The sequence below is a fragment of the Bos javanicus genome, chromosome 8 (assembly GCF_032452875.1).
Source record: "Bos javanicus breed banteng chromosome 8, ARS-OSU_banteng_1.0, whole genome shotgun sequence".
NCBI classification, from domain to species: Eukaryota; Metazoa; Chordata; class Mammalia; order Artiodactyla; family Bovidae; genus Bos; species Bos javanicus.
Genome location: NC_083875.1, coordinates 8,533,981 through 8,561,921, shown reverse-complemented (window position 1 = coordinate 8,561,921; position 27,941 = coordinate 8,533,981). Strand labels below are relative to the sequence as shown.

General features: G+C 40.7%; 1 protein-coding gene and 1 long non-coding RNA gene across 5 annotated transcripts in view; one reads left to right on the top strand and one right to left on the bottom strand.

The window, feature by feature from the left end:
* MTMR9 (myotubularin related protein 9) overlaps positions 1-8,432 on the top strand; it is a 116,960-nt gene extending 108,528 nt beyond the window's left edge. For 3 of the 4 annotated variants that reach the window (XM_061425016.1, XM_061425017.1, XM_061425018.1), the window contains 2 exons: positions 283-434; positions 3,548-8,432. In XM_061425016.1, the coding sequence (XP_061281000.1) occupies positions 283-434; positions 3,548-3,711 (316 nt within the window). In that variant the 3' untranslated portion in view covers positions 3,712-8,432. The remainder of the gene's footprint in view (positions 1-282; positions 435-3,547) is intronic. The other variant, XR_009737920.1, reaches the window with a different exon arrangement.
* On the bottom strand, positions 408-27,832 carry LOC133252426 (uncharacterized). Its single transcript, XR_009737921.1, has 3 exons — positions 27,754-27,832; positions 21,437-21,572; positions 408-493 (listed from the first exon to the last, which is right to left on the bottom strand). It is a non-coding gene; the product is annotated as an uncharacterized LOC133252426 (long non-coding RNA).
* Positions 27,833-27,941: the final 109 nt, after the last annotated feature.

The following is a 27,941-nucleotide window of genomic DNA, read 5'->3' as shown; positions in this document are numbered from 1 at the left end:
GATTAACTTGTAGCAAAAGGAATAGAATACAAAAATTAAAGTAAAAGAAACAGATCCAATATGGAGTCAGATTTATTTACTTGTTATAGGTCTGTTGAGATTTTCTGTTTCTTCAATTTAGGTAATTGTTGACAGTGAAAAATGCTGACAGATATTTCAATTTGACAGCATTTTGTTCTGCCTTCCAATGTACAGAGAAAAGAAATGGTCCTATTAGAAGCAGCATTTATTAGTGGTTGCCATAAATTAATTGGTTTAATGGCAGTTTTCTTTCTTGATCAGATGTAAGTTGAAGCTGCAGCAGAAAACGATGTCCCTGTGGTCCTGGGTCAACCGGCCCAGTGAACTGAGTAAGTTCACCAACCCTCTCTTTGAAGCCAACAACCTTGTCATCTGGCCATCTGTTGCTCCACAGAGTCTTCAGCTGTGGGAGGGTAAGTCATGCATCCTTTGCAAACCCTTTATTGATAGTCCAGGATGTTCTCTTGACTGCCTGTGGGTACAAGAGTATGTGTATACTGCTGTTTATATCAGATGTTATCTCAAGATAAGAAGGTACATTACTTCTTTTTATTGTGATAAAAACACAAAATTCACCAACGTGATACTTAATTGTACACAGAGATGGTCAAGTATATCACGTTGTTGTGAAACAGTCTCCAGAGCTTTTCTTCGTGTAACTGGACGACTCTGCACCCATTGAACAGCAGCTTCTCAGAGCTCCTGTCCAGCCCCAGGCAGCCACCACTCTGCTTACTCCTGTTGCCTCACCTAAGTGGAACCATACAGCATTTGTGCTTTTGTGACTGCGTCATTTCACTGAACGCAATTATTGTGCTCAAGGCTTTCCGTGTAGTAGCGTGTGACGGGATTTCCTTTTTAAGGCTGAGTGATTTTTCATTTGTGTATACATTTTGCTTATTCATTCATAGGTAGGACCCTGCTTTTGATGCTGGAATTGCTGGATCATATAGTAATTCTATGTTCAGTGTTTTGAAGAACAGCCATACTGTTTTCCGTAACACTTGTACCATTTTACAACCCCATCAGCAGTGGACAAGGGTTACAGTTTCTTCACATCTTCCTCAATACTTATTTCCTGTTTTTCCCCCATCTTTGAGAGGTCATCCTAATGGGGGTGAGGGAAAGTACATTACTTTTTGTGTAAGAAAGTGATAGGTAGTTGGGACAGGAATAAATTGTAAGCTCTTAGGAGATGGTTTCTGTTCCCTTTATCAGCTAGTCTTTAGGACAGATTGTTCTGTTAAATGCTGTTGAAGGGTTAATGAGCTAGTCCATTTTAGTAAGATTCCATAAAATGTACGTAATGTCATCCATCAAGGCAGTAATGCAGATGTCTTGTTTAAGTGGAATAATCCAGACTTGATTTTCATATCTGAAGAAGAGTTTTTACCTGCATTGCTTTCAGATTCCGAAGCTTATCTCCTGAAGTAGAGAATGCAGTCAGTTCAGTCGCTCAGTAGTGTCTGACTCATTGCAACCCCATGGACTGCAGCACGCCAGGCTTCCCTGTCCATCACCGACTCCTGGCGCTTGCTCAAACTCATGTCCATCGAGTCCGTGATGCCACCCAACCATCTCATCCAACTCTGTTGCCCCTTCTCCTCCTGCCTTCAATCTTTCCCAGCATCAGGGTCTTTTCCAATGAGTCAGTTCTTCGCATACCTTAAATACTAAAGCTTGTTTTTAAAAAATTACCAAAAACCTATCTAAAATATATTATCTATTCATTACACAAAGGGTATAACATACCATTTAATTTCTTTTTAATCAATTTGAAGGTGGTAAGTACATTTGTAGTCATCTTTATGTAAAACAACAAGGGCATACACACAGGAATGGCAGCTGTTTGGTAAACTCAAGTACCTTCCACATCCGTTATTTTACTGTGGTCTCCTGTGTGAGACTCTCAAGGGCAAGTCTATGTGTGAGGGGGTCTCAGGTTGCTTTCTTTTCTGGGTTTGACACGGAGCCTATTTCTGTCACTCCTCTGGCTGTCAGCTCTCATGGCTTGTTCTGCATGGGATAGCTGTCATTAGCTGCCTCCTCCCGCTCAGCTTAGGCTTCTAATCTTATCGGTCGAGGGGTCCCATGTTCAGCACTGTGGGAAAGTGGCCTCACCCTTAGAGTCTCCTGGGGCTCTGAGCCTCAGCGCAGTGTTTCTCCTTACTTGTGCAGTCAGGCACAGGCGCAGGAGAAGTGACCGCTTAAATGAGAGATAACAGCTGTACTTCTTGTTCAGGAATTCTGAGACCGTTTACCTAATAGCCACTGTCATGTTTAATAACAGAAGTGAGAAACTAGTTATTTGGGAGGAAAGGCAAACTGGAGAGCCAGATGGCTCCTGAAGCCAATTTAACTGGTTTTTACAAATCACTGAAAGTTCAGGGATTAAGTGATAAAAGAAGATTTTTTTATATGGATGTGCTCCTGCTGCTCCATTAAGGACAAGGTTTCCCTGTATGTTTAGTGCCTCCTCAGCTTAGAACTGGATGAAATTCTAAGTTGGATAAAAATATTCTCATGGTAAGTATATAGATTGTAGAAAAACCCCACTGAGGCCTTAAAATGTCTCTCTGCTGTTTATATCTGCACCGAAGTTAACCGTTAAAAGTAAGTAATTCCTGTATCGAAGAGCAGGATTTTAAAAATACATGCAATAGAAAAATCAACAAGGTCGGTCTTTAGTCTATGTTTCTATCTTCCTTCTCTGATAAGAATGTAAGTAGTATTCGGATGCATACAGAAGGAGTCTCTAGGGTGCATGGCAGTTTGGTTTATGGAAAGTGTTCTAATAACTCATAAAATCTTTGTGAACTTACCAGCTACTGGTAAGTTGCTCTTGGTACATGCATGCTGCATTCTGGAAGCATTTGTACCTCCTGACTTGAATATTGTTAAGCCATCACTTTGAGCTGATATCAATAACATATATGTATGTACAGGAGCAAATGTCTTTTTATCCATAATAAAAGGATAATTGATGTTATCTGGGGAAAAAAGCAGTTGCCTACAGAATTGGAAGACGGTCTGTTAGAAACAGAGAGGGGGAGAGAGTGCTGCAGTTCCGCCTTTTTAAACAGTTTGTGTGGTTCTGCTTTTGCTCTAACTGCCACTTTCCCACTGAAAGTGATTTCACACCTATGGGAGGTCTTACAGGTTCAGATAAAGTTCTGTAATTGTTTAAAAAAAGAATATTTGTATTGTGGAAGTGTGAAGTTTATGGCATTGTAAATGATTAGTTTGTATTCCTGAATACAACCAGAACTGCATTTTGTTCTGTTTCATAATGTTACAGGGGTTTTTGAATACCAAGCATGTACATGGTGACTTCTTGTGCACTCTTCAGCTGTACTCTTTCAGTACCTCAGATTGCTGTGCATTTTAGAGTATAATAAAACACAGATGTGAACTGTGAAAAAAGCAAAGGGTTATAATACATGGGATTATGTATTAACCTCAACAAGTATAATGCTAATCCATGGTGTGCATCTTTTTCCCTTCTGTTCTTTCGTGGATTCAATAGGTATTTTTTTACGCTGGAACAGATCCTCCAAGTATTTGGATGAAGCATATGAAGAAATGGTTAACATCATAGAATATAACAAGGAATTGCAAGCGAAAGTAAATCTCCTTAGGAGGCAGTTGGCAGAACTGGAGACTGAGGATGGGGTGCAGGAGAGCCCCTGAATCCTACCCACTGCAGCCCTCGCAGGACCGTGCAGACTGGTAGCCCACCTCTGTCTTCTGTGCCCTCAGTTCACCATCACACGTTCAGCCTTGAACGTAAGGCTTTAGAAGTGAGAACCTTCTAATGTAATGGGCTCCTCAATACTTTATGAATGAAACTTACTCTAATTACTCATGTTCCACGTGGCCTGGTGGGGCTCTTCACTTTGGGAGCAGGAAGGAGGTGCTAGTCATTCTATGTGAAACAGGTGACCTATTTAATGCCATTTGTGTTATACACCATTTCATTGTAAGCTTTTCTCTGCCTCTACTTTGCAAACAGTGCTCCAGACCAGTCAAGGATATGACTAATCTCTTTAGAGAATATTGGTTAGTTTAAAAAAGGACCAGACTTTTTAAGCACTCCAAATATAGAAATATTTTTCAAACCTGAAATTGCTGGTAAACCGAGACTTGTGTTTAACATGCTATTTCCAATATCTTTGCCACATAAAATCGCCCTTCTTCTTTTAAAACAGTTTTGGACTGACAAGAGCTGAATTCGTGTCCTCATTCTGGTTTGTCAAGAAAGCAAAAGCTGAATATTTATTCAAGGTAAATTATTTTTACAATGGCAACAGCTAAAGTTCTCTGGTATTTACATTAAGAAGTAGTAAATTTATTTTAACCATAGACACTAAAAGTATGTGCAATTTAGAAATAAAGGAGAAGTTTGTTACTGATAAGGTGTCAGTAGTGTCGAATTGGTTCTTCAGGGTTTTGGTCATACATTTTAAATGTGTCAAATGCTGGATGTAACATTAAACCATCATTTAGAATAGATGTTCATTTGTTATAATTAAGCTACAAATACGGTTACCTTAAACCAGAGATGCACTGCCCTTGTCTGAAGTTCTTACTGCACTGGTTTATGTACAGAAGTGTGTGCTTGATTGTTTTGTTTGTAAATATTCTAAGTTTACTAATACTAAGGTTAAGATTTTCTTACTCCCTTGAGCCTTTTGAAAATTTATCTTGACTCTGCTGGTTTGTCCATTAGGCAAATATAATTTAAGTGGAAGTTTATGAACATGACTCAGGTATGTTTTAAACTTCAGAAGCCACTTTGAAATGTTTTTAGTGTTATAGAAACAGTGATGACTTCATGCTATAGGCTGGTTTTTGCCTGCAACTCCAACAGTTCGTGATTAGGTGCTTTCTGTGTACATTCTACTTTGTGGCACTGCTCGTTTTAACAAGTACTTTCAATTGTAGTTTTCCCTTAAAAGGACTGTTGAAGGGTAATCTTTAATATCATTTCAATCCCATCTATATATAACCATTTCATTGTAAAACACACCAAAACTGAACCCAGCTTCAGAGTTATGTATCAAGTTAAAATTTTAGTTCTTCAAAATCAACTCTGACAAAATCTATGGCCACATTCAGAAGCTGCAGAAAGCGGTGAACACTTTCTATCTCCAAAAGAGTTGCCAAGACATCTTTTTCCCCGTTTCCTCAGACTAGGAGCAAAAGGCTAGACAACTAATCTACAGTCGGAGCTTTCCTTTTGGTAAATTTGTCTTTCTCCTCTAAGCTCAGTTTTACTCCTGGCCTGTTTTCTTGATCATAGTTAAGAATCTTGGGGCATTCAAGTCCTCACCTAAAGAAAGGCTAATGAGGGAAGGAGCAAAGATGTACTTTCTTGCTATAGGTATTTGTGTGCTGTGTGAAATGTCTCAGTTAATTTTTTTAAAAAGGAAACACTCTAGCTTTTTTAATGGATCCTCAAAATTGAAGGAGCCTTTTTCTTCTCAGTTAACTGACCCATAAGGAAAACTAGAGACTTTTTAGTGATTTTTTTTTTTTTTAAAGAAGTGACTCTCAGTAGTAATGTTGGTTGGCTATTGGCCATAAGGTTTCTGTGGGTGGAAACATTAGAGGGCTTTTTTTTTAGGCTTGGTCATGGAGAACCTGTATGCCATCAGCTTATACCTGTCTTCCTGATGAACATTTCACATGTGAGCCAGAGTATGATGATAACATAGTGTTTCCATTTCTTTTTCTTTCTCTTACTGAGATAGCAATCATAAGCAGTTTGGACAAGTTTGTGTTTTAGTGTTAATTTATAATTAGGGATTGTCCAAACTATAGTTCTGTTTACAGGGCGTAAAAACAAACTTTTGTATCAATGCACTTTCAAAGGGGTCATCTAATAATGTAAATACTAAGGTTTTCCCAAACTTGAGAATTCTAACAAAGACAAGTGTTTTATCAATATAATTTTGAAGAGGGTTTTTAGTAATACTATTAAATTACTCATCCCTTGGATGAAAAGAATAATTACAGTGGATGTATTAATAAGATACTTACTGAAGGTTAAGTTTGGAGAACTGTCTTTGATAAAGGCGGCTTTAAAAACTTTCATAATGAAGAGAATAGTGGCTCAATTAGTGAGGATGCAGATTGCCCCATACAAGCTTTAAGTGAGGTATAATCATGTTCATGTACATTGTGCATCTTCTGTATTTATTCGTTGTGAAGGCTGGTTTCCATTTTTGGAGTGAAAAAAAAGTAAGTCCCCCACAAAGAATATTTTAATACAAAGGACTGCTGCAATACAGTGATCTTTAGATTTAAATTAATAATTTTTTTTTAATCAGAAGAAACAATTTGGTTATATCAAAATGCTGAAACTTTTTGGGTGGTTTAAGACTTGTCAGTAATTGTTTCAAATTTTTTGTTTTGATTTTATTAAATGGGAAGAAAATAAGCAGAAATTATAAAACCCAATAGAAATAAGATAATTTTATAGCTTGTTTTAAACCTAAGAAAAATTAGGTCTTTGAAGCAAGATTTTAAAGTGATTTTGGGGAAAACTTTGGAAGACAATAATCATTTAAGATACATACTTACTTTTGTATGTATCTTATTTTAAAACTTTTCTTTGAACTCCACAGCATGATTTTGTAGAGGTGATAGATAAGTCACTGCTTTTCATTTTAAAGGATAAAATTAAGTGAGATTTTAGTCTTTGATTCAGTCCTTCTTAAGTTAAAAATAAATTAGTATCATGGAAAAGATCTGACCAGTAATTGTCACTTGAAGCCAAAAAACAAGAGGGACCTTGTACTGCATTACAAAGAAAACCACTTAAAGATGTGACTCTTGTAGTTGTTGGGTTTCAAGGGTAGCTGCTTTAAGGGTCAGTCCTAGCTAGGGCATCAGGTTCACTTACTGTCAGACCTTCACCTGAGACACAGTTTTGGCGTCTACCCATATCCAGATTTTATGAATTAAAATGATACAAGTCTATTATGAGCACCCTTAATCACAGAGGTATTTCCTGGACCAAAAAAAATGGGCAATATTTGGAATAGTTAATCCTCTGTTCTGGAAGCTTTGAAATTTTCCAGAGAATGAAGTCATTCAGTCCATCTGATCCAGGTTATCCTATACCTCAGGACAACATAGATGAATCATTTCTTATTCTTAAACATGACACAGACTCCACCCACCCACCCCCGCCCCCAGAGCATGTACACTAAGTTATTATAAGTAGTATTTTTGTGTAATTCACCATCTCAACAAAAAACCGTAAAAGACTGGTTGCTACACTCATATTTAGTCTCAGGTAGTAGGAAATGGTTATTTTCTAATTTTTGGTTTCTTAAATAAAAACAACTTCTTTTTTCACTAGTCCTTACAGTCTACCATCCACAGCATTTTCTTCCTTTCAACTAGAAGCCCAAAAGAGACCTTCTGAAACTCTATGCTAGATTTTAGAAAGTCTGAACTTGTTATCTAAATCCCCTCAAAAAAAAAACAAAACAAAAACTAATGTCCTATAATTGAACCACAGTGCAGAACTGTCATTGGTGTTTAATTAATGAAAGATAACAGGACTCAGTGTGGACACTACATTGTCCTGGAAAATGGTTCCTGATGAGAGCTCACTGTCTTCTAGAGCAGTTCTCTTTAACCGTCTGTGAGTATACATATTATATGTGTGATTTCTGATAAAAAGTTGTGTAACACTGCCTGCCTGTCAGCCCAAGACATTTGCTTCAATTTTCCAAATGCACATATTTTTAGAGAGGTGGTTTATTCTATACAAATACTCCTCGCGTTCTCTTGTTTAGAATCCTTATAGATATATTACCATCTACACTGAAAATCTTGTACTTGCACAAATTATTTAAAAAAATAATAACAGTATGTATTTCTTCAATAACCAGGTACTTGAAGTTTACTCTTGATATATTTGAATGTGACTGTTGGATTTAAGTGCACTATTACTCATGTCTCAGACAATAAAAATTGCACTGTATGGAAAATGTATCTATAATGTATGCTTTGCAAAAACCTCAGAGTGCTGTAATGTACAGGTGTCTACATGGTGAACCTGTCTGCGTCTAGGAGAAAATGATGAACTTTCGCTAAGTCTGTGTAACATTTTAGTATAATCTGTAATGTTCCCTTAAGTGGTAAGTTCACGTATGTCCTGGAATCATTTCTCTTGAATTGGCTGCTCTGTCAAGCTTGGTTTACGGAATCAAAAAACAGTCTTGTTGAACATGGTACAGTTATTTTTAGTGTGTAAGATTTGTGTGTTAAGATCCCCCTCTGCCTAAGAGGACTGTTGCACAAATGCTAGTGTTAAATATCCATAGACAATGGTAATAAAATTTGAATACATTCAAATGCAAGAAATTAAATCTATAGGCTGACTTTTCCCAAAATATTTATAAAGGTTTTTGCAGTGTCTTAATTAAAATTGCTGTATACATGGGTAGCTCAGATGGTAAAGAATCTGCCTAAAATGCAGGAGACCTGGGTTCGATTCCTGGGTGGGGAACATCCCCTGGAGAAGGGAATGGCAGCCCACTCCAGTATTCTTGCCTGGAGAATCCCAAAGACAGAGGAACCTGGCGGGCTACAGTCCCTGGGGTTGCAAAGAGCTGGTCACAACTGAGTGACTAGCACTTGACACTTGATATGTTTTTGGACTTTATGTTTTGAAAACATTCACATCAGTAGAAAAGTTGCAAATAGTGCAGTGATCTCCCACATACTGTTCACCCAGGTGGAATACTTTATAAATCAACATGGGCTTGAACACCCTTGAGTATGTGTGTGTGTGTGTGTGTGTGTGAGAGAGAGAGAGTGTGTGTGTAGCATCACTGTTGTTTTGGTGAAACATCTGCAGATATGTGCAGACATCATGACCTTTCCACCTAAACTTCACAGGTATCTCCTAAGAAGGAGGAGTAGATATTGAAAATACTGTTTATTCAGTATGTAGTGAAAAGAAATTCCATGAAAGGCACTCAATTATGGTGAATTAGCAAAATGAAAATTACACATATCACCTCACACCAGTCAAAATAGCGATTATAAAAAAGGCTGCTGCTGCTGCTAAGTCGCTTCAGTCGTGTTTGACTCTGTGTGACCCTATAGACGGCAGCCCACCAGGCTCCCCCCGTCCCTGGGATTCTCCAGGCAAGAACACTGGAGTGGGTTGCCGTTTCCTTCTCCAATGCATGAAAGTGAAAAGTGAAAGTGAAGTCACTCAGTCGTGCCCGACTCTTAGCAACCCCTTGGATTGCAGCCTAACAGGCTTCTCTGTTCATGGGATTTTCCAAGCAAGAGTACTGGAGTGGGGTGCCACTGCCTTCTCTGTAAAAAGGCTGCTGACAGTAAATGGTATAGTGGGGAGCTTGGGAAAAGGGAACCCTCCTATAATGCTGGTGGGATGTAATTGGTAACAAACACTATAGAGAACATTATGAAAGTGTGTCTAAATGGTGAAAATAGAGCTCTCATATGATCAGACAGGCACATTCCTAAGAGAATAAGAGGAGAAAATAAGAATTCAAAAACAAATGCACCCAAGCATGCACTGTAGCACTATTTACAATACCCAAACACAAAAGCAAACCAAATGTCTGTCGACAAATGAATGGATAAGGAAGTGACACATTTCCACAGTATAATAGGATTCTGCCATGAAAAAGAAATAATGCCATTTGTAGTAACCTATGAATTGGGAGACAATATGGGAAACAGTACTAAGGTAAGTCAGAAAAAGACAAACATCATATATCAGTTGTATGTGAAATGGAAAAATTGATACCAATCCACTAATTTATGAAAGTGAAAGAGATGCACAGACTTAGAAAACAAGCGCATGGTTACCAAGGGGGAAGGCAAGATGGGATTCATCAGGAGGTTGGGAGTGATGTATCACACTGATATATAAGACTGTCAACAAGGAACCAACAGCTACATAGGAAAGCAGGTAACAGAACACTGTGTAACACCTTACATGTGAAAAGAAGGCAGCTGGTATATTCAACCTAAGGTAGAGTCAGATAGTCAAACTGACCCTAAGGCTTCATTAGCATAGTACCAGAGTGGAGCATGAAGAAGTGCTGCCATCTTGTGGCTGTTTCCAACACCCAGAACCTAAAGCCCATTCCTTTTGATTCAAAAGGAATACTAGACTGTAAATGATACCTGCTGTCAAACAATTTTCATACAACTAATCAAAAATAATTTTTTGCAAAAGGAAAAGACTTGGAAACTAATTACAACTGGTAAATGCTAGTTTCCTTGTTAACAGTTTAAAACGTCCATGAAACATGCTCAATATTGTGAATCCATACACAGGAAAATTTAATTTGAAAAGGAATAAACCGGTTCCATATGAAGAGCCATCATCAAAAAGTCAATACAGAAAAAAAAAAAAAAGAGGAAAGAATAAATGGTGGAGAGGCTGTGGAGAAAAAAGGGAACTAATTTACGGGGCAGCTGGGAGGTAACAACTAGTATGAAGAACAGTAGAGAAGTGCCCTGAAAAGCTGACAATTTTCAGCCACAGGGTGATTGGGCAGGCTCACCTCTTAAGAGTGTCCTGGGAGAAACCCAAACAGCACCGTGGACAACAGAGAACACGTGGCAGCACACACAGTGTCCACGGACAGGCGAGTCCAGAGGCAGGAAGTGACCTGTGAACAACCGAAGATGACGCAGCCCTGAAGAAGGAGAGGATGCCACCAGCAGGAACACGGCTATACCCACAGCTACTCATGTGATGTGAAGTCAGTCAGTTCAGTCGCTCAGTCGTGTCCGACTCTTTTTGACCCATGAATCGCAGCACGCCAGGCCTCCCTGTCCATCACCAACTCCCGGAGTTTATCCAAACTCATGTCCATCGAGTCAGTGATGCCATCCAGCCATCTCATCCTCTGTCGTCCCCTTCTCCTCCTGCCTTCAATCTTCAGTCAGGGTCTTTTCCAGTGAGTCAGCTCTTTGCATCAGGTGGCCAAAGTATTGGAGTTTCAGCTTCAGCATCAGTCCTGCCCATGAATATTCAGGCCTGATTTCCTTTAGGATCGACTAGTTGGATCTCCTTGCAGTGCAAGGGACTCTCAAGAGTCTTCTTCAACACCACAGTTCAAAAGCATCAGTTCTTCGGTGCTCAGCTTTCTTTACCGTCCAACTCTCACATCCATACATGACCACTGGAAAAACCATAGCTTTGACTAGATGGACCTTTGTTGGCAAAGTAATGTCTCTGCTTTTGAATATGCTGTCTAGGTTGGTCATAACTTTCCTTCCAAGGAGTAAGCGTCTTTTTATTTCAAGCGTCTTTTTATTTTTATTTCATGGCTCCAGTCACCATATGCAGTGATTTGGGAGCCCAAGAAAATAAAGTCTGCCACTATTTCCACTGTTTCCCCATCTATTTGCCATCAAGGGATGGGACCAGATGCCATGGTCTTCGTTTTCTGAATGTTGAGTTTTAAGCCAACTTTTTCAGTCTCCTCTTTCACTTTCATCAAGAGGCTCTTTAGTTCTTTGCTTTCTGACATAAGAGTGGTGTCATCTGAATATCTGAGGTTATTGATATTTCTTCTGGCAGTCTTAATTCCAGCTTGTGCTTCATCCAGCCTGGCATTTCTCATGATGTACTCTGCTGCTGCTGCTGCTGCTAAGTCCCTTCAGTTGTGTCTGACTCTGTGCGACCCCATAGACGGCAGCCCACCAGGCTCCCCCATCTCTGGGATTCTCCAGGCAAGAACACTGGAGTGGGTTGCCATTTCCTTCTCCAATGCATAAAAATGAAAAGTGAAAGTGAAGTCACTCAGTCGTGCCCGACTCTTAGCGACCCCATGGACTGCAGCCTACCAGGCTCCTACATCCATGGGATTTTCCAGGCAAGAGTACTGATGTACTCTGCATATAAGTTAAATAAGCAGGGTGACAGCCTTAATGTACTCCTTTCTCTATTTGGAACCAGTCTGTTGTTCCATGTCCAGTTCTAACTGTTGCTTCCTGACCTGCATACAAATTTCTCAAGAGGTAGGTCAGGTGGTCTGGTATTCCCATCTCTTATTTTCCAGTTTGTTGTGATCCACACAGTCAAAGGCTTTGGCATAGTCAATAAAGCAAAAGTAGATGTTTTTCTGGAACTCTTTTGCTTTTTCGATGATCCAGTGGATGTTGGCAATTCTCTGGTTCCTCTGCCTTTTCTAAAACCAGCATGAACATCAGGAAGTTCACGGTTCATGTATTGCTGAAGCCTGGCTTGGAGAATTTTGGGCATTACTTTACTAGTGTGTGAGATGAGTGCAATTGAGTGGTAGTTTGAGCATTCTTTGGCATTGCCTTTGGGATTGCAATGAAAACTGACCTTTTCCAGTGAAGTCAGTCAAAATCAAAGAACAATATCATAAGCTATCCCATGAATCTGAAATGCACATCGTCAATACATGCAGGAAATGACAGACAGACACAGAAACAGAAAAACTTCTGATTAACAAAGGAGAATGAAGGGGCCGAGGGGTCCACCATGCAGGTTGAGATGAAGAAACAAACCATGACATATACTGTAGATAATCAACCAGGACCTACGGACACAAAGCTAATTCTGACAAGACTCAGCAATAACATACTTGAGAAAAGAATCAGTGAGTAGTTCAGCAGCTGTCTCGTGGAACTGTGAAATTGAGAAAGACTCTGGAGTCCCACAGTACCATATACCAATGTTACTCCAACTCTGGGTGGGGGGGGAAAGGCATAAAACAGAGGAACGAGACCCACGCATTTGGTGTTCAGTCTGGCACATTACACCATCTTTCACAATCCCAAAACATGACTTCCAGAAGCTCTGACTGCTTTAGAAACCAGAGCCAGGGATGAAGAAATCCTTCTGCCTTCTAGCCCTATGGCCCAACAACAACCTGAACAATACTGATTCTCAGAACTTAATATTCATGAGGGCTACTGAGCCTGAAATAATACCTGTCCTCCCAACATTTCAAGGGATTAGTCATGGAAAAGAATTACAAACAGGGGAAAGTAGGAAGAAGAAATGATCACCAGGCAACTGCCACTCCCACCATTTAAAGAAACAAACCAAAAAAAAAAAACAAAAAAACACCTAAAATGATGTTCAGGATGGTGACTTATTAGAGACATTCAAAGCAAACTGGGAGGAGGGGTCACAGGCCCCACTGAAACAGCCATCATCAGAACATCAACAGAGGTGAAAAGCTAAGAGAGGTGAAGGGAGAGGGGACCCTCCCAGGGTGTAGTGGGGAAGACAGTGGGATGCAGGGGCCTTTAAAAGAAATTCAGACAATGAGCTACCCTGTGATCGGGCAGTCCCCCTCTTCAGAATGTATGGTTTGAAAACAAGAATTCCAGAGGACCCGTGCACTGCAGCAGACACCACAGCAGTATTTATAATATCCCAAAATTGGAAGCAAACCAGATGGGCATGGCCAGATGAATGGAGACAGAAGTGATGCACACACAAGAGGGAATCTGTTGTGGTGGGGGAAAGGAAGGACATCATGCTATCCACAGGAACTTCTGTACCTAACAATGACCTCAGGGAGGTCAGCAAGACGAACACTGACAGCACACTATCACTTACAGGTGAAATGGAGAGACGTCCACACCCACCAACGACTGTGTTCCAAAAGTGAAGTGACGCACAGACTTAGAACACAAAACGGATGGTTGTCAACAATGGAAAAGGGGGGCTGCGGACATAGAGGAGACAGCGGGGAGAGACTCATAGCCACTAATACAGAGAAAACAGGGCCCTCCTGCAGAGCAAGGGTGGTGAGCCAGGCTCTCTGGAATAACCTACACAGCCAAAGAGAGCCAAGAGGAAGAGACATATAGGTGGAGGTAGGGGAAGATGCTGTACACCCGCAGCCGACGGGGCACTGGAAACAAACGTCCCATCACAAGGACTGTGTGTTGCACGTGAAAAAATGGGACACAAGTTCCTGGGGGGCAGACCCACCTCTAGGGGCATATTTGCAGAAACCCAGTTTTCAAAGAGACAAATGACCCACGTGGACCGCGAGCACCACTTACGACAGAGGACGTGGCAGCACACGGAGCGTCCATGGAGAGATGAATGCAGAAAGAAGCCGTCTAGGAAGATGATGGAGGATGACAGCCATGCAAAAGAATGAGAGCGTGCCCTCGACAGGAACATCGCTAAATCCAGAGAATCCCACTGAGTGAAATCAGTCAGATCAGAAAGAACAGTGTCAGAAGCAATCCATGTATCTAAAAATGCACACGTGAACTGGTTCAGGAAAGAAGCAGTAAACGGACTGAGCCACAGAAAAACAAGCTTCTGTTTCCCAGCGGAGAGTGAAGCGGGCCAGGAATAAACTAGGATGTTGAGATGAACAGTATCAAACTACCACACGTATAGTAGCTAATAGACAAGCACTATCCCAGGGAAAGAAGAGCCTAGTGGGCTGCCGTCTATGGGGTCGCACAGAGTCGGACACGACTGAAGCGACTTAGCAGCAGTAGCAGTAGCAGTAGGCACGTCTGGCCAGTTCTCTCAACACTCGGTAATGACCGACATGAGAACAGAGTCGAAAGATGAGTTGCTGTCTCTGTATGTGAAACAGATAAGGACTCTGGACACACAATATTGTACCAAGGCCTCTCCCATCCCAGATAAAAAGTCACTGAATGAAACAGACCAAACGAGACCCAAGCATTTGGTGTTTCTTATGGCACACTCCACCCTCGTTCACAATGCCTAAACAGGACTTCCACTAAAGCTCTGGCTGCAGAAACCAGAGTTGGGCATCAAGAATTCCTCGCACCTTCTAGCCACATGTCCCAACAACAACCTGAAACTGTGGCTTCAGGGCAGCATCATATTCACAAGCACTCCTGGCCTTGAAATCGTGCCTGTCCTCCAAAAATTTAAAGGGGCAAGTCATGGAAAATAGTTAAAACAAGGAAATTGGTATGCAGGACTGTGCTGAAGAGTTAAAAAAAAGAGCCAGGATACAGGGGGTTTGCAACAATAACTAGGTGAAGTGAATTGAAAGTCACTCAGTCATGTCTGACTCTTTGCGACCCCTTGGAACTATATACTCCAAGGAATTTTCCAAGCCAGAATACCTGAGTGGGTAGCCTTTCCCTTCTGCAGGGGATCTTCCTAACCTAGGTATCAAATCCTCCCACATTGCAGGCAGATTCTTTACTAGCTGAGCCATCAGAGAAGCCCAAGAATACTGGAGTGAGTAGCCTATCCCTTCTCCAGCAGATCTTCCTGACCCAGGAATTGAACAGGGTCTCCTGCACTGCAGGCAGATTCTTTACCAACTGAGCTATCAGGGAAGCCTAAAAGTGAAAGTGAAAGTCACTCCGTCGTGTCCAGCTCTCTGTGACCCCATGGACTATCCGGCCGATGAAATTCTCCAGGCCAGAATACTGGAGTGGGTAGCCGTTCCCTTCTGCAGAGGATCCAACCCAGGGAGTGAACCCAGGTGTCCCACATTGCAGGCAGATTCTTTACCAGCTGAGCCACAAGGGAAGCCCAAAAGTAGGTAGTCAGAACATCAAAAGATTACTGTTAAAGAAAAGGAAACATCTCAAGTTAATGAATTTAGAGGTTTGCTGTGTTTGGGAAGAAGGCAATGGCACCCCACTCCAGCACTCTTGCCTGGAAAATCCCATGGACGGAGGAGCCTGGTGGGCTGCAGTCCATGGGGTCTCTAAGAGTCAGACACATTTGATCGACTTCACTTTCACTTTTCACTTTCATGCATTGGAGAAGGAAATGTTAACCCACTCCAGTGTTCTTGCCGGGAGAATCCTAGTGACGAGGGAGCACAGCTGGTCCGCTGTCTATGGGGTCGCACAGAGTCAGACACGACTGAAGCGACTTAGCAGCAGCAGCAGCAGCAGCATCTGTGTTTGGTAAGGTGCCAGAGTCTGGCCTCTCTGAAATCATTCCTTCATTATGCACCTTAAGTATCTATGGCCAGTATCCTGCTTGTCTGCAGCCTGAATCCCCTCAAGGTGAACAGTCCAGGCGGCTGCTGTGGCTGCTGGGCTGGTGGCTGCCAACATCCTTTGTTTACTGATAAGGAAGGCAATACTTTTCATCCACAGCGCCTCACATTGGTCATTAATTCAACTAACATTTGAGAGGCATTTCATGACCAATCTTGTTGACGGTGCTAAGAAGTTTTATTCCTAATCAGGTGAAGACTCTATTGCTAGGCCATCTGGTGTGCTGATCTTTGCTGGATCAGCCCTTATTGATAATCGATAATCTAAAATTCTCTTGATTGCCTGTCTTATCAGGCTGTTGTGATTCAGGAAATGTTCTCCCTTGTGGTTTTTTCTCATACCTAGAGTTTCACAATTACGATGATTCTATGTATATATGATGAACTCTATCATGACATCTCTTTTGTTGGAGCCCTGGATACACATTGGGCAATGCAAGAGACAACAGTCTTATAAAACAGACAGGATATAAGCAATACAGATGGGTAACATTAATAAAGTCATATGCCAGTAGAGAGAGAGACAAACCATAAACACCCTGAAAATAAAGGGCCAGTTAAAACAATGGGTAGTATAAGAAGTAACCTGATTGCAAGAAACCATCAAGTCAGATGGAGAAGCCAAATTCTGGAAGGATCAGGTAAAGAGAAAAAAAATGGGTTCCATCTTTGTTTACCAAGGGGCAATTTATCATCTTGTAGTAAGTCATAGCATAAGAGTAAAGGTTTTTCTGGAAAATAAAGATTAAAAGCTGGTATATTTCAGAAAAAATCATAGAATTATAAATCATATTTATCAATTCATTCAGTTCCATGTAATTCATCCCTGTTGATCTGGATGAAGCTGTCAAGTTTCTATCAGAGTTTTGTAATTTCTTACACAGTTTAGCAGTATGGTCATAAGTTATCAGAAACATGTATCAAGAAGTCTTGTATGAATTTTCTTGAAGATCTTCATTTTATAAAAAGAGTAAAACAATGATTGTCTATAGACCACAAAAGTCTTAAATAGCATGGTGAAAGATCTGATTACAAGCCAACTGACAAGAATCTTGGATATTTCTGTGACATACAACATTTTAAGATAACTGGAACATGACTGATAACATTATATCAGTACATATCACATTTTTAGGAATTCCATATAAATTTTAGAATATCTCTATTAATGTTAATTATCCATACAATATAAGGTTAATCTCCAATCACTTGACAGTTCTTCTCAAGTAATTTAACATATCAGATAAGCCTAATTATTTTAATTTTCCTCTCTGAGTTGCCCCCAGGGTTCCTCTGAAGCATCCCAGAGTGAGCTGGAGGTCAGAAGAACCTTAGTTACAATTTGCTATTCAGGCAGGCAGTTTGTCAAAAAATATTAAATAGCTTTCAAACACTTGGTCCAATAGGATCATAGGTCCTTGCGAAGCAACTTAGTCACTTAAAGTGACAAAAGATTTCAAAAAGCAAATACAAGTGTCTTAAAGGCAAACAAACTCATGATCTGTTACCAAAAGCTATATTCCAAGAAAACTTTGTCCTCTTAACAGAGAGGAACAAAAATCTAGTCTTGCATCAGCCTACTTTTCTAACAAAATCCACTTATCTAACTACATTTAATCTAGTCTCAGCTGGACCATTTACAAAACTTCTTTATAGGGCTCTCTCTCTAGAACTAGTCACAACTTTTCGTGTCCTTATTGGTTTGTTTTTCCACCTCCAAAACAAACACATACCTGAGTCTAGGGCACGCTCATTGTTTTCCCCTAACAAAATGCTTTTCCATTCTTCATACCTTATTTTGCTGAAAATGCCACATCCTATTTTCTTTCCATAATGAAATCTTTCCATTAATATCTTTAGTAGCTTCAATTACATATTACAATTCCAACTCTTAAAAATCTTAATCTCTAGCAAAAACTGCCAAGCACCAAGTCATTGTAGTCTTCTCCATGCCAGCATTTCCTGACTGGAATATTCCACAACCTCTAGAAACAAATACCAATTTCTTTCTTCAGTGTGTACCAGATGTGTATCTAACAAACACACACATCTTTAGTTTCCCCTTCCTAAGGAGCTACCGTCCATAGCGTTGCAAAGAGTCGGACACAACTGAAGCAGCTGAGCACACACACTCACTCATAAGGAGACAAGGTAAGTCAATTTAGACTGGTTTAGCAGATAACATTCAGGTATTTTATCTTACTTGAACTGACTTGGATAATTCAATGAATTCCCATCATTTAATTTAACTTAGCAAAACTCAAGTTACCAAACATCTGGAGAAACTATTTTAGAAAGACATAACCAAAACGTTGTTGAATAGCTAAGTTAGGTCCGACTCTTTGTGACTCCATGGACTGTAGCCTGCCAGGCTCCTCTGTCCATGAGATTTCCAGGCAGGAATACTGAAGCGGGTTACCATTGCCTTCTTCAGGGGATCTCCCTGACCCAGGGATCGAACAGATGTCTGTGTCTCCTGCCTTGGCAGGTGGATTATTTATCGCTGAGCCACTGGGGAAGCTCATGGGAGAGATTAGACTGCCATTATAATATTGATCATATTGTATTTAAATCTTACAAAAAAGATAAATAGCTCCATTTTCAAACACAGAAGGAATTCCACAGTGTATGCAAACCAAGCCTTATTATAATATCTAAGTGACCCTAAGCGAAAAGTATCCATATACACTCTTTCAATAAGTGAATTTTTTATGGTGCCATACAGTATCCATGTTCATGGGTGGATTTTTCTAACTAAACTTGGTGCTTCTCACAGTATAGCTTTATTCAAAAGAGCTAAAAGGTGGAAACAACCCTAATTTCCTTCAATAAATGGATAAATAATATATGATAGACACATATAATGGAATATTATTCATTCTTAAAAAAAGAAATACTGACATGCCACACACAGATAAACCTCAAAAACCTGCTAAGTGAAGTAAGTCACAAAAGGACAAATGATGTATGATTCCACTTATAGCAGCCACCTACAGTGGTCAGATTCATAGAGACAGAAAGTTGCTGAATGATAGTTGCCAGGGTGTTGGGTGGGGGGTGTGATGAGAACTTACTATTTAATGGGCACAGAGTTTCAGTTTGGGACAATAAACTTCTGGAGACAGATGGTGGCAATGTTTGCACAACAGTGAGAATATATTTTATGAGTACATTTAAAATGCTTAAAATGATGAATTTTATGGTTTACATATTTGACCACAAGCTTAAAAAAAAATGCTGGGATTCATAGAATTAATCTTTACCATACTAAGTGGCAGATTATGTGACCAGGCTGTTCAGATTTGTTTTAAAATAAACCTCAAAATATAACAGAATCACTACATAGTCATTAGAGCAATATGAGAAAGCTCTCTTCTATGTTTAAGTTCAAGATCCAGAGGAACATGCCCTTTCTCAGAACTTCAGGAAGCCGTTCAACAAAGTATTTTTCTAACACTGGAAATTCCTTTCAAGTTATATTTTTTTGAACAAGGGCAAAAAAGACATGAAACCTATTCTACCTTGACATTTCAGAACTCTAATCCATTTTGAGTATTATAATGCACTTAATTTTGAGTATTACAATACAGAGCAATGACGGCGTGAACCCATCTGCTAGAAGCCTCCCTTTGGAAAAACATCATCAACTGTCATTGCTGGAGCTGGTCTGAACCAACCTACCAGGGCTGAAGCAGACTATTAACTTTCCAGGAATTTTGTCAGCTGCTTCTTAAATACAGGCATTATTAAAAATCAAATTACATGAACTGAATTAAATACATAAAATTACAAAGGTAGTTAATAACCAAATTCACCACTTCCTATGTATTTTACTAGATTTTATTTTACTCTGTATGCTCTTGAGATTAGTTACTGTAGCCTTATCTTTATGGTAGAAATATTACCTAAGGAAATACTGCCCTGTGGCACAGTACATCTCTCCCCAAATCCAAATGCAGTGTGACAGCACGCTGGTAGGCTGACATCAGTCATGGTTTAAATACTTACACCATGGAAATGGGCAAATGCTGTAAACCAAGAGTTGTTACGTTTTAAAAGGGTTATAGAAACAAATGAAGAAAACGTGACACAGACTATATGAGACCCATAATGCCTAACATATTACTCTCTTGCCCTTCACAGAAAAAGTGTGCCAATTTCTGGTTACAATGTTGACAGAGATTGTGTTAATAAGAGAATCAGACTTAAAAGTGTGCATGTCTGAGTCATTACACCATAAATAGCAAACAAAAAATGAAGGAATCATTTTTCCAGTATTCAGAAACTGTTACCTAATTCAGCAAAGAAGCCACAACACTGATGCATGAAGTTCTGCCGTGGTTTCACTATTGCCCTTTCATCTTACTCATTTTAATAAATGAAAGTGTCAAACCAACTCATATCAGCACAAAATTCTGATATATGACAAATAGTACAAGAGGAAGAGTACTAGATTAGGAGGACCTTGAACAATTGACTTCATTGGTTTTCTATTTTCTAAAATGAGTGGGGGAAAAAAAACTCAGATAATCCCAAGAGGGATTCCCAATAAGAGATGACTACTCTATGATTGGATACTCTATGTGTGGATGTGAGAATTGGACTATACAGAAAGCCGAGCGCCAAAGAATGGATGCTTTTAAACTGTGGTGTTGGAGAAGACTTGAGAGTCCCTTGCATGCAAGGAGATCCAACCAGTCAATCCTAAAGGAAATCAGTCCTGAATATTCATTGGAAGGACTGATGCTGAAGCCGAAACGCCAATACTTTGGCCACCTGATGCAAAGAACTGACTCATTTGAAAAGACCCTGATGCTGGGAAAGATTGAAGGTGGGAGGAGAAGGGGATGACAGAGGATGAGATGGTTGGATGGTATCACCGACTCAATAGACCTAAGTTTGAATAAACTCCAGGAGTTGGCGATGGGCAGGGAGGCCTGGCGTGTTGTGGTTCGTGGGGTCGCAAAGAGTCGGACACGACTGAGCGACTGAACTGAACTAAACTGAATCTGTCGTTCCTTTTCCTTTTGAAAGCTTTGTTTCCCATTCCAGGGTTGGTTTGTTGCGATCACTTTTATTTCAACAAACTCTGTTCAAACTATTCCAACTACCAATTCAAGGGAAAATGATGCCACTTAATTCCCTGGTCCAGCGCTGCCCAGTGACTTTCAGTTGAGCGAGGTCATCCCAGTCTCTCAACTGAGGATGAGCCACTCGGTGTCTAAGCTGAGCAGAAATCTTCCCAGCTTCTTTCTCTGAGGATAACCCAGGTGCCTCTTCTTGAATCTTAAGTTTCAAGGGTAACTGAGTCCTCCAGAGAATTTAAATACCACTGAATAAAACTTAGGACCATCGGCCAATAACAAGAGATTCAAGAACCAGGAGACCCTCACCCAGATTCCTCTGGGCTCTCTGAAGAGGTGGACGGGCCCAAGAGGCCTCTGCTGGCACCAAGCTCCAGGTCCTCGTCAAGTTCAGATGAAGGAGAGAAGTCTGTTTGGGTCCCTTCGTAGTCATCAGAAGCCTGGACTAAAAGAAATGCACAGCCTAAGAGTTGAGCATCATGTTTTATTTGGCAAATTTTCTGAGGACTTAAGCTCAGAAGGCAGCCTTGGATTGCTCTGAGGGGCTGCTCCAAAGAGGTGAGGGAGAAGCCAGGGTATATAGAAGTTCAGTAGTCAGAACATCAAAAGACTACTGTTTACTTAAAAAAAAAAAGCCAAACATCAAGTTAAAGAATTTAGTGCTTTTCTAAGTATGGGAAGATCCGAGAGTCTGGGTTCATTGAAATCATTCCTTTGATTTGCACATCAGCTATCTGGGGCCAGCATCCTGCTTTTCGCCATCTTGGGTCCCCTCACGCTGAACAGTCCAGGCAACTGCCCGTGGCTGCTGGCTTGGTGACTGCAACATCCTTCATTGACTGATATGGCAGACAACGTTTCATCCACGCCAGAAACCACTCACCTTTCAGTCCCTTGGGAATCACCCTTTCTTCTTGCCCTGTCCTCAGGAGCAACTGGCAGCATCTTCAGTGGGCTGCTCCACTCTGAAACATCCCTGTCTCCAGCCCCCTCAAAGCAAGCTCAGTATTATCTCCAACCTCACCACCGTTTGCGGAAAACCAAAAGTAACTCCTCATGATATGATTTGGTGTATGAGAAACGGCAGTGACCCAGTGGCTGAGTCAGTTTTTACGGTTCCCATGGTCTCTTGGGAATTCTTCACCGGTTTAGGTGGGGCTGCACCTCTGTCAGACAGGTACAGTGCCCTTGATAACCTCCTAGGTCTCTTGAGAGGCCAAAAGTCTAATGAAAATTTCAAACTTCAAGTGCACTAAAGACCCATAATGAAGATCATGTCAAAGAGAAAAAGGTGAAGAAATGGGGCCTTCTAAGAGTCTGTAAAACAGAAAGACATACTTCACAAAATCATAGATTCTTAATGTTGGAGGAGGCCTTACAGATGTTTTTCCAAAACCCTCACACGCATAAAAACCACTTGGAAAGCCCCTTAGAAATGCAGACTGAGATTCAGTAGGTCTGGCTGGGGGCTGCTTTCTCCAGGGGCCACACTTGGAGGTATATCTCTAGGGTATACCTGTGGTTAGCACCTTGACAGCATGTGGGGATTACTCAAGAAGCTTTAAAAAATACTCCTGCCAAGATCACAACAGACAACACAGAAATACAAAGGATCATAAGAGACTACTATCAACAATTATATGCCAATAAAATGGACAACGTGGAAGAAATGGACAAATTCTTAGAAAAGTACAACTTTCCAAAACTCGACCAGGAAGAAATAGAAAATCTTAACAGACCCATCACAAGCACAGAAATTGAAACTGTAATCAAAAATCTTCCAGCAAACAAAAGCCCAGGTCCAGACAGCTTCACAGCTGAATTCTACCAAAAATTTAGAGAAGAGCTAACACCTATCCTACTCAAACTCTTCCAGAAAATTACAGAGGAAGGTAAACTTCCAAATGAGGCCACCATCACCCTAATACCAAAACCTGACAAAGATCCCACAAAAAAAGAAAACTACAGGCCAATATTACTGATAAACATAGATGCAAAAATCCTTAACAAAATTCTAGCAATCAGAATCCAACAACACATTAAAAAGATCATACACCATGACCAAGTGGGCTTTATCCCAGGGATGCAAGGATTCTTCACTATCCACAAATCAATCTATGTAAAACGCCACATTAACAAATTGAAAAATAAAAACCATATGATCATCTCAATAGATGCAGAGAAAGCCTTTAACAAAATTCAACATCCATTTATGATAAAAACTCTCCAGAAAGCAGGAATAGAAGGAACATACCTCAACATAATAAAAGCTATATATGACAAACCCACAGCAAACATTATCCTCAATGGTGAAAAATTGAAAGCATTTCCTCTAAAGTCAGGAACAAGACAAGGGTGCCCACTTTCACCATTACTATTCAACATAGTTTTGGAAGTTTTGGCCACAGCAATCAGAGCAGAAAAAGAAATAAAAGGAATCCAAATTGGAAAAGAAGAAATAAAACTCTCACTATTTGCAGGTGACATGATCCTCTACATAGAAAACCCTAAAGATTCCACCAGAAAATTACTAGAACTAATCAATGAATATAGTAAAGTTGCAGGATATAAAATCAACACACAGAAATCCCTTGCATTCCTATACACTAATAATGAGAAAACAGAAAGAGAAATTAAGGAAACAATTCCATTCACCATTGCAATGGAAAGAATAAAATACTTAGGAATATATCTACCTAAAGAAACTAAAGACCTATATATAGAAAACTATAAAACACTGGTGAAAGAAATCAAAGAGGACACTAACAGATGAAGAAATATACTATGTTCATGGATTGGAAGAATCAATATAGTGAAAATGAGTATACTACCCAAAGCGATTTATAGATTCAATGCAATCCCTATCAGGCTACCAATAGTATTCTTCACAGAGCTAGAACAAATAATTTCACAATTTGTATGGAAATACAAAAAACCTCGAATAGCCAAAGCTATCTTGAGAAAGAAGAATGGAACTGGAGGAATCAACCTACCTGACTTCAGGCTTTACTACAAAGCCACAGTCATCAAGACAGTATGGTACTGGCACAAAGACAGAAATATAGATCAATGGAACAAAATAGAAAGCCCAGAGATAAATCCACGCACCTATGAACACCTTATCTTTGACAAAGGAGGGAAGAATATACAATGGAGAAAAGACAATCTCTTTAATAAGTGGTGCTGGGAAAACTGGTCAACCACTTGTAAAAGAATGAAACTAGAACACTTTCTAACACCATACACAAAAATAAACTCAAAATGGATTAAAGATCTAAACGTAAGACCAGAAACTATAAAACTCCTAGAGGAGAACATAGGCAAAACACTCTCTGACATACATCACAGCAGGATCCTCTATGACCCACCTCCCAGAATATTGGAAATAAAAGCAAAAATAAACAAATGGGACCTAATTAAACTTAAAAGCTTCTGCACAACAAAGGAAACTATTAGCAAGGTGAAAAGACAGCCTTCAGAATGGGAGAAAATAATAGCAAATGAAGCAACTGACAAACAACTAATCTCAAAAATATACAAGCAACTCCTACAGCTCAATTCCAGAAAAATAAACGACCCAATCAAAAAATGGGCCAAAGAACTAAATAGACATTTCTCCAAAGAAGACATGCAGATGGCTAACAAACACATGAAAAGATGCTCAACATCACTCATTATCAGAGAAATGCAAATCAAAACCACTATGAGGTACCATTTCACGCCAGTCAGAATGGTTGCAATCCAAAAGTCTACAAGCAATAAATGCTGGAGAGGGTGTGGAGAAAAAGGAACCCTCTTACACTGTTGGTGGGAATGCAAACTAGTACAGCCACTATGGAGAACAGTGTGGAGATTCCTTAAAAAACTGGAAATAGAACTGCCTTATGATCCAGCAATCCCACTGCTGGGCATACACACTGAGGAAACCAGAAGGGAAAGAGACACGTGTACCCCAATGTTCATCGCAGCACTGTTTATAATAGCCAGGACATGGAAGCAACCTAGATGTCCATCAGCAGATGAATGGATAAGAAAGCTATGGTACATATACATAATGGAGTATTACTCAGCCATTAAAAAGAATTCATTTGAATCAGTTCTAATGAGATGGATGAAACTGGAGCCTATTATACAGAGTGAAGTAAGCCAGAAAGAAAAACACCAATACAGTATACTAACACATATATATGGAATTTAGAAAGATGGTAACAATAACCCTGTATACGAGACAGCAAAAGAGACACTGATGTATAGAACAGTCTTTTGGACTCTGTGGGAGAGGGAGAGGGTGGGAAGATTTGGGAGAATGGCATTAAAACATGTATACTATTATGTATGAAACGAGTCGCCAGTCCAGGTTCGATGCATGATACTGGATATTTGGGGCTGGTGCACTGGGACGACCCAGAGGGAGGGTATGGGGAGGGAGGAGGGAGGAGGGCTCAGGATGGGGAGCACATGTATACCTGTGGCAGATTCATTTCGATATTTGGCAAAACCAATACAATATTGTAAAGTTAAAAAAAAAAATACTCCTGCCTGGATATCCTGCGGCCCCTCCCCCTCCCCACTACAACGTAACTGCTTTATTTCAATCACTCCCCCTTGATTCTAATCTGCAGCAAAGTGAGAATCACTGCCCCAGATCAGTGCTTCTCAACTTTAGCACATATCATCATCATCTAGAGAGCTTGTGAAACCACAGTTCTCACAAGAGCCCCAGTGCAGAGATTCTGACTCAGCAAATCTGAGATGCAGCCTCAAATGTACATTTCTAACAAGGTCAAGAAGCAACAGTTAGAACTGGACATGGAACAGCAGACTGGTTCCAAATCAGGAAAGGAGTATGTCAAGGCTGTATGTTGTCACCTTGCTTATTTAACTTATATGCAGAGTACATCACACAAAATGTCAGGCTGGATGAAGCATAAGTTGGAATCAACATTGCCAGGAGAAATATCAATAACCTCAGATATGCAGATGACACCACCCTTATGGCAGAAAGCAAAGAACTAAAGAGCCTCTTGATGAAAGTGAAAGAGGAGAGTGAAAAAGTTGGCTTAAAACTCAACCTTCAGAAAACGAAGATCATGGCATCTGGTCCCATCCCTTGATGGCAAATAGATGGGGAAACAGTGGAAACAGTGACAGACTTTATTTTTTTGAGCTCCAAAATCACTACAGATGGTGACTGCAGCCATGAAATTAAAAGATGCTTGCTCATTGGAAGAAAAGTTATGACCAGCCTAGACAGCATATTAAAAATCAGAGATATTATTTTGCCAACAAAGTTCCATCTAGTTAAAGCTATGGTTTTTCCAGTAGTCATGTATGGATGTGACAGTTGGACTATAAAGAAAGCTGAGCGCTAAAGAAAGGATGTTTTTGAGGTGTGGTGTTGGAGAAGACTCTTGAGAATCCCCTGGGCAGCAAGGAGACCCAACCAGTCAATCCTAAAGGAAATCAGTTCTGAATATTCATTGGAAGGACTGATGCTGAAGCTGAAACTCTAATACTTTGGCCACCTGATGCGAGGAACTGACTCATTTGAAAAGACCCTGATGCTGGGAGAGATTTAAGGGGATGACAGAGGATGAGATGGTTGGATGGTATCACCGACTCAATGCACATGAGTTTGCGTAAACTCTGGGAACTGGTGATGGACAAGGAGGCCTGGCGTGCTACAGTCCATGGGGTCACAAAGAGTTGGACACGACTGAGCGACTGAACTGAAATGTTGTTTTCTGGCTATTTAGGCAGCAACCTATCCAGGACTCCTGCATCTTCAACAACAAGCACAGTCCATGATACACAGTGGATGCTGCTAAGTATCAGTCCATAAACTGAATTAAAAATAAAAATTATCAGAGCTAAGATACTAAACAGCAAAGTTGTTGTGCTAGGTTGCTTCAGTCGTGTCTGACTCTTTGCGACCCCATGGACTATAGCCTGCCAGGCTTCCGTCCATGGGATTCTCCAGGCAAGAATACCAGAGTGGGCTGTCAGTTCCTTTTCCAGGGGATCTTCCCAACCCAGGGATGGAACCCAGGTCTCCGCACTTCAGACAGAATCTTTACCACTGAGCCACCAGGGAAGCCCCCAAACAGCAAAAGTCTAATCCGAAGTCTAAAAGGAAAACTATCTCTTTTTTCAACAAATATTACATTGAGCCAGGCAATAATCCCAAATGTACAGCTTATGTTATAAATGACCACTCAAGTGTCTCATTGGCGGTTACAATCCCTTTGATCAATCCGAAAAGAGAGAGGTACAAAGTGACATACTTCACAGGAAGGCTTTTCCCACCCGGTAAGCAGGAAGAACTGCCCATGCGCACACTGAACTGAACAAGCTCCTAGGTGATGCTGAGTCTGCTGCTCCCGTGGCCTTGGAGGTCATCCAGTTTCGCATCAGTTTCCCACGTGGGAAACCAAGATGAAATGAGTCGCTCAAGGTCTCTTCCTTCCCTGTCTCCTGACTCTGGTCCCCAGGTCTGTACTCTGCCAGTCCTTTCTGCGTCCCCCATTCTTCCCTTAGTCCTAGGCTAATCGCCAGAATGAGCTTGTGCCCGGGGGCTCAGGAGGGTCGAGGTTCCTTGCGGTGGGAGGCTCTTGAGCTACCCTCACCTGCACAGTCCGACGCGAAGACGTGCGGTCTAGCTCTGCTGCAGCCGGGACGCGGCTCGCTGGATTCGAAAGCTCGGCTGGCAGTGCGCGACCTCTCCTAAAGAAAGGTGGGAGGCGGAGCCCGCGAGAGGGGCTCACGCAGCCCAGTCGGTTACCATGGCAACCGGTGCCCTCCCTCGCGGTAACCC